Source organism: Penaeus japonicus, unplaced genomic scaffold (genome assembly GCF_977035675.1).
Source record: "Penaeus japonicus unplaced genomic scaffold, GWHDUDI00000001_assembly GWHDUDI00000003, whole genome shotgun sequence".
NCBI lineage: Eukaryota > Metazoa > Arthropoda > Malacostraca > Decapoda > Penaeidae > Penaeus > Penaeus japonicus.
In genome coordinates, this window is record NW_028234405.1 from 27,110,142 (window position 1) to 27,117,641 (window position 7,500).

Genomic DNA, 7,500 nt, shown 5'->3' on the forward strand with positions numbered 1-7,500 from the left:
CCCCTCCTCTCCCCTCCTCTCTCCTCTCCTCTCCTCTCCTCTCCTCTCCTCTCTCCTCTCCTCTCCTCTCCTCTCCTCTCCTCTCCTCTCCTCTCCTCTCCTCTCCTCTCCTCTCCTCTCCTCTCCTCCCTTCCCCTCCCTTCCCCTCCTCTCCCCTCTCCTCTCTTCTCCTCTCTTACCTCCATGAGGAAGACCTTCTTTTCCCTTGCAAGTGCGATCAGCTGTTTTGTCTCTTGGACGTCCATGCAGAGGGGCTTCTCGCAGAGTACGTGTTTGCCTGCCTTCAGCATCATCGAAGCCACGGCCAGGTGGTGCACCTGAATCACTCCCACATAGACCACATCTGTAAATAGACTGAGCTTGGTTACAACACTTGGTTTGGTATGAGGATTATATAGTATGTTTATATATGATATCAAATACATCATTAAATCAATATACAAAGATTACATGAATCACACCCAAGCTAGTGAGGCAATCGCCGGGTCAGGTCGGGTCAACTTTGATGGACAGGTAATTATGTTGACCCTCAAAAGAGCTGAATACCCTTGATGCCACGCCCCTACATTCCAGACTACCTTCCCGCATAACTACCACTGGGGACGGCTGAATGGAAACCCTTCCATATAACCAGGATGTCTGGAACATATTGACAGACCGAGATTGACTGATCAACCGCTGACACCTGATTTCTTCGCCTGTTTATACGTGTCGGGATAGTTTATTTTGCTGTTGTGTTATATATATATCGAGTACCATAACGTCAAACTATCTGCGTTATGGAATAAACTTGAAATGTATAAACCCTATGCCTGGCATCACACACCTATTGTGTGGGTTATTAGTTCCAACAGACTAAGACACCCCTCACATTTGCTGTTTGTTAGTGTTACCATATCTAGCCTCGTATAGTGTTTTTAGCATAGTTTTGACAAACTAAGTGTAAAACACTATCATTTTTACATTATTCACAATTTGACACACATTTGGCATATATTCTATATGTCTGGCATAATCTTAGCATTTTAGGGTTTTTCTTTTAGGACTTCTTGAAATTAGCGTTTTTTTAATATACTATTTTGTCAAATCGGTATAATACTTAACGACTTCCCTTCCCTGGAGTCCCCTGAGCTCGGTGCCCGGTCGCCCTCGCCACGAGAGCGATGAGGCGAAACCCCGCGGACGACACGCACTCTGCGCTTTGTGACTTGCTAGTATATTATGGTCGTTTTTTTATTCTTCTTAGTTGATGTTGATTCTGTGATCTAGTATCAGTCACCTCCAATTAACTTAGTATGTTGTATGATACATGAAAAATGCTCACGAATACTCCCACAATATAGAATCAACAGAAATGTAGGTGACGTGATTATTACCCAGAATCTACAGAAAATATACTTCATGGAATGTTCTCGGTTTGTATGAATTCCAAATACCCGTCTAGTTTCTTGATTAATCCTCATCTTGAATTTTAACCATTGCTTGAATGTCTCAAATGATGACCCAAATTATTTTTAGCATAATTACATTTAGCATTATTTAGAAAATTATTTAGCCTACTTTGTTATCAAAAGTATGATCATACTGTGTGGTGAGTGAGTGAGTATGTATGTGTTTCTTGGCTGTTTCTTAACATCGGTTTACAGAAAAAACATCTTTTACTGGTTTGGGCCTGTGTGTGTATGTTTGCTCAAAACAGAAAAAAACATACCTATGTCTGGGTCTTCCGCCAATTTGGCATACGACTCGTATGCCCTCTCCAAGCCGTGCTTGTCTCTGAAGGACTGGGCACTTCCGAGGGAACGCGCCGCTACTGCCACTAGTCGATGCTCCTCCGCTGGAAGTGCTTTCAAGGCACTCACGAAGTCATTGGCAATCAGACCAGCGCTTGCTATTCCCCACCGTGTGGCCACCATGATGCTGTCCCCTGTTGTATGGGAAGTTTTAGGATCTTCGTTAAAGGAATGACAATAGCAAATATCACAAATATATAGTGAATAAAATTCGTGATGGGTGCCCTCTTGATTTCAAACCTATTTTCTACCGCTGATATGCGGATGATACATTCCTCCTCTTTAACAACAGCTCTCAGGTTGAACGCTTTGTTTACTACCTGAACTCTAAACATCCGAATTTAAAGTTTACGTATGAAATTTAACATGACTCATTAATACCATTTCTGACACCATAGCAAATGATAATGGCTGTTTCTTAACATCGGTCTATAGAAAAACAACTTTTATTGGTTTGGGCCTTAACTAATTACGTTATTTCCCCAAGATTTTCAAATTAAATAGTATCTCAACGGTAATCATCAGAGCCTACAATATTTGTTCAGATTAAGTGAGCTTCCACCAGGAGATGAAGTTCTTACATAATTACTTCACGCAGAATTCATACCCCAGCAAAATTCTCTGTTAAATCTTAAGAAGATTCACGAACAAAAACACTCCCCTTCTACTCCCGTTATGTGAGTGTGAGTGTGAGTGTGAGTGTGAGTGTGAGTGTGAGTGTGAGTGTGAGTGTGAGTGTGAGTGTGAGTGTGAGTGTGAGTGTGAGTGTGAGTGTGAGTGTGAGTGTGAGTGTGAGTGTGAGTGTGAGTGTGAGTGTGAGTGTTAGTGTTAGTGTTAGTGTTAGTGTTAGTGTTAGTGTTAGTGTTAGTGTTAGTGTTAGTGTTAGTGTGAGTGTGAGTACGAGTACGAGTACGAGTACGAGTGTGAGTACGAGTACGAGTGTGAGTGTGAGTACGAGTGTGAGTGTGAGTACGAGTACGAGTGTGAGTGTGAGTGTGAGAGTGTGTGAGTACGCCTACGAGTGTAAGTGTAAGTGTGAGTATGAATATGAGTATGTGTGTGAGTACGAGTGTGTGTGAGTGTGAGTATGAATATGAGTATGTGTGAGTATGAGTGTGTGTGAGTGTGAGTGTGAGTGTGTGTGAGTGTGAGTATGAATATGAGTATGTGTGAGTATGAGTGTGTGTGAGTGTGAGTGTGAGTGTGAGTGTGTGTGGGTGTGAGTGTGAGTGTGAATTTGAGTATGAGTATGAGTGTGTTTGAGTGTAACGTAGATGTGTTGGTGCGCTGGTGTTTGTATTTGTGTATATGCGATTCTGAGTGCGTGAGTCTGTGTTGGACTGTTTAGATTCGTGCGGAGTGAGTGTGCGTTTGTGTACATGATTGTGTTTGATTGTTTGAGAGCACACGTGTGTGCGGATCTATTTGTTTCTTTATATGCATGTGTGGCCTCCTTAATTTGCACATAACTTACAATCACAGGCTCTTTTTATTTTTAATTAAATGAAATCCCAATGGTTACCGACTGTACTCGGCCGAAAACATTCACGATGTCTTTAAATCATAAGCTGATCCATGACACAACCTACCGTACTTTTACGAAATTTTACGCTGCTGTAGTTGCATCGCTGAATATATATGACAAAAGTCTGTACCCAAATGTTCCTCTTGTACAGTAAATAAACTCGACAAAACAATTACTTTAAGCATTAAAACCGTACCGACCTCTAACTCTGGTGACGTCGCCTGAATGTGTGAGGCGATGAGATGGCGCCACAGCCAGTTGGTGCAAAGTGGCTCCAAGGCCAGCGGGATGGGGGGGGGGGGGCAGCGATAACATCAGCTGCTAAGAATATTTCATGAGATTTAGAATTTCATAAAGTTATGAACAAAGCCCAAGTCAGCAATTTCGTTGGTTCATGATGTAAAATAAAAAATAAAAAATATTCTTGGTGTTGTTGAATAAAGCTCCATAATTTATTTTTTTCAAAAGAATCATGTTTTTATCCGAATTTTACTGCCCTCATGCAGATTATACAAGGATCAGAAAGAAAACTAGGTAACAAGACAATAAACAGATAAGCGAGATAAGCATGAGAGATAATTGCTAATGATATTTCATTATTGTAAATATACCGAAAATTAAAGCAATGTTTAAAACTATGATGATATTTTAGGCCATTTCTGCTTTCATAAAATGAATTGCTATCACACTAATTTCTAATACTTCAATACATAAAAGCTAAATTCGTTTAGCATACCCTTAACTCTATTATACATGTGCAGCCTAGGGTGGGCATCTTAAGATATGATATATGAGCCTAATATGAGCACTGTGGTACCATTTGATATTTAGTTGCCCATAGTTGCACAACTGAAGAAATTAATAACGTATTTTCGATATGAAAAATGCAATCTGTAATCCTTCACCAAAGTAAATGGAAAAGCCCATATTTGCATGATTTAAATGGTTCCTAATCCTCAATAAGCACTTAAATGCATATATTATCACTGGGCCATTTGTAAAAAACTCTATCTTAAATCTTACAAAATGCAAAATCTCAGTCAGAGATGGTGAGACTATCCTCCTACAATTGTTTATAAACAACTTTGTCCGTCCTCCGTGGAGGTGGTTTCGCGCCTCGGAATTTTTTGACGGATACAGCTTTAATATCCCGAGTTTCCTATACTGGTTTAAAATAGTTCCTTTTTAGACAGGCAAAATGATGCCATGCAATCCATCTCAAAGTAGTTGTGACATTGCAACACTACGTTACCACATCTCTTACTTAGACTGTAATCATGAGTGATAAAAAATCATGAAATGATTCACAAAAGGATATAAGATGCATGGATGACTGACAATGTCCAGTGTCCACTACGCTGGCTACTAGCAGGAGCGAATGAAAGCAATCTCCTGCTACTTGGATTTCCCAATAAATAGAGGAACCCCAATATCCTCTGCCTTGGACATCCGATCTTCAGTCCTACTCCATAGTACTCCTCAGATATAAGGTCCAGAAACTCTGAGACCTTATATTATCCCGAAACCCTCTGAGTCGGGTATCAATAATCTTCCTCGTCGTTACGGATGGCCAGCTGCAAGTGACGGGGCATGATACTGGTCTTGTTGTTGTCAGGGGCGGCGTTATCTGCCAGCTCGAGAACCTCAGCAGCCAGGTATTCCATGACGGCAGCCAGGTACGCAGGTACACCTGCTCCGACACGTTCAGCATAATTTCCCTTACGCAGAAGGCGGTGAATCCTACCTACAGGAAACTGGAGGCCGGCCCTGCTCGAGCGGGACTTTGACTTGCCCTTGACCTTACCACTCTTACCACGACCTGACATGATGTTTGCTTTATAGGTATCTCAAAAAGCTTGCAATTGCCGATACGATACAATAATACTGATCATTTGTGCATTAAATAAAGCCAGGCTGAGGACCCCACGTTATGATGTCCTATTCGGAAGCAGTTGGTGCTCTGAGTGATGACCTTGGCAGGTCTGTACCTGGAACATTCTAGGCTAGGAACTTGCCCCTGGTTCCGTTCCTTACTAGGATCTCCAAAATGACAAGATGTTTTGCAAATGCAATCATTTTCCAAGACTAAGAAGGCAATTTCCTATAACAACAGTACTTGGCAGAGTGGCTGGACTGCCAGCTCTGCTCATTCACTTGGTGAACCCACGAAGGTGTTTACAAGGTCCAAGCTTCCATTGGAGCCTATTCAGTACCATTTTATCCATTATAATCTCCAGGTAGATATGGGGCCATACCTACCAAGTTCCCTCTTTGGGAGGATAGAGCTCACCCAGGACCGATTGATGAGTTATAGGAAGCAAGTTCACCTTAATGTCCTTAAAACCCTCAAAAAGATCGAAGTATCTGAATTAACAGACTCGGTAGCTTTGGTTCTAACGAGAGGAAAATTGTCAGCTCAGAGACATTATTGACTAGCCCCTATCTCTCGTGGTTGGATACTGCCACCAGCCTTTACGGGTTGTACGAGAGTCATGATGTGTGCACTTTGTGGCTGGACGATTGGCTGGCCTGTCTTACACACGCCATTTCAGCAAGTTTTGTGGTCAAAAAAACTTGCACCTGACGACTTCTCACAGGAGTAAGACATCTTCAAGGGTTCTGCATCTCATTGTTGGCCGCCTTGAATTTGCCATTGTAGAACCAGGAGGCCATGGACGAGTTTTAATGATGGCCTGACCGGTTTCAACCACAGCCACGTGTTTTCTAAGTTAGGGGGTTCATTTATCCCAAGCCAGCGTCAAAGAGGGCGATTGCTTGTGAGTCAACATATCCCTTCATTTTGTCTATCAGAGATGTAGTTGCAAAGTTGAGGTCCTGGACTTATCTGAGAATTTATTTTAAGTGCTTATATGGCAGCCAGCATCTGCTCTTCTGCCTGGGGATTAGATGGGGTAATGAGCATTAAATGACATGATTCTGTGCTGTTTCTAATAGCCTGGCCTGATGCTCAGTTTGAAGGGGGGAAGGGGGCACTGATTGGATCTCAGTACGATATTTGCTATAATCACAGTGTGGGATTGTCAGTCCTGGAGAAGGGGATCCTGGTTAGGGAGAAGCCTTTGCCAGGATGACCTTGGTCTCTGTCTCCTGTCAAGGGTTCCTGAAATAAGATTGGAGATTGGCATTGTTGGAAAAGCTGCTGATGCTTCTCTGCAGTATGCTTAGAGTGGGTGGCATCATGATTTTCTGATTTGGCAACCTCTCCCACACCAATGGTATCCTAACCAGATGCACGTGACAATGCCATCAGACGTATGTCTTACAACTTCATGGTATATTCCTCTCCCCTTGCACCAAGGACCTGGGGATGAGATGCGATCATATCCGAGCGATGTGAGACAGGGAAGCGGAGTCGTCATTTAGACATAGTTCATGCCGTTAGGCTTACTTTTCTACTATATACGAGGTATTTTGTTGCCTTGATGAAATCCAGGGTGGCCTGATCTTCAGAGAAAGCCAACAACAGGATTAGCTATGAAGTCTCAAGAGCTCTTACCAATTAGAGGGTCTATTAAAAGCTGCATATCTGGGAGAATGGCGCAAGCCTTGGTTTCTTTCTATATGGCTTCTCGACTAATGGCAGAGGCCTCTTCAAAGGTAGTTGAGGGATTCAAGCCAACCCAAGGCTCAAGCCATCTCGAGCCTGGTAGGATTCAAAAAGGCTTGTAGACGTCTCTTATTTCATGTCATATTTCATGTCACGAGTGAGAGGTGCTTTAAATAAACACCCGTCTCTGAATCTGTCTCTAGGGGTTTCATCCTGAGTTTTATGGATGGGGTGCTGGTTGGTAGGGGACGGTAGCCAGTTTTGAAAATGGGTTTCATATTACTTAATTAATCGCATTTCGAAAACAGGGTTTAAGAACAAAGCCAGCCCAAGAAGAGAGTCACTGTGTGGCAATTTGCCTATTGCAGTATTTGTGTTTTGTGCCCTGACTTGGTTGTGTTGTATTGTATGCATCCTTGAACCTAGGGCCGCTCCCTCTCTCACTCCAGCCAACAAAACGGTTGCACCCACGAGATTTTTAGGGGAAGGGAAACCGGAAAAAAAACGGAAATGCATGTTTGTATTTTCTAGTTTTCTAGACTGAAAAGTGGTAAAATTAAGGTATGTTTTATATCAAATAAGTATTTGATGAACTTCTTCCATATCCAGGATAC

The 7,500-nt window shown here is 42.3% G+C and overlaps 2 protein-coding genes across 3 annotated transcripts in view; both read right to left on the minus strand.

Moving 5' to 3' along the window:
- LOC122267624 (trans-1,2-dihydrobenzene-1,2-diol dehydrogenase) overlaps positions 1-3,614 on the minus strand; it is a 16,874-nt gene extending 13,260 nt beyond the window's left edge. Inside the window, exons 1-3 of one of the 2 annotated variants that reach the window (XM_086531537.1) lie at positions 3,519-3,614; positions 1,712-1,927; positions 180-343 (exon numbers count right to left, since the gene is read on the minus strand). In XM_086531537.1, the coding sequence (XP_086387663.1) occupies positions 180-343; positions 1,712-1,916 (369 nt within the window). In that variant the 5' untranslated portion in view covers positions 1,917-1,927; positions 3,519-3,614. Of the gene's footprint in view, positions 1-179; positions 344-1,711; positions 1,928-3,382 lie in introns of both variants that reach the window. The other variant, XM_086531538.1, reaches the window with a different exon arrangement.
- Positions 3,615-4,859: 1,245 nt separating this feature from the next.
- Positions 4,860-5,144, minus strand: LOC122267623 (histone H2A-like). The gene has a single exon (XM_043037680.2). It carries the CDS (start codon positions 5,142-5,144, stop codon positions 4,860-4,862), a length of 285 nt encoding a protein of 94 aa, XP_042893614.2.
- Between the last annotated feature and the right edge of the window lie 2,356 nt (positions 5,145-7,500).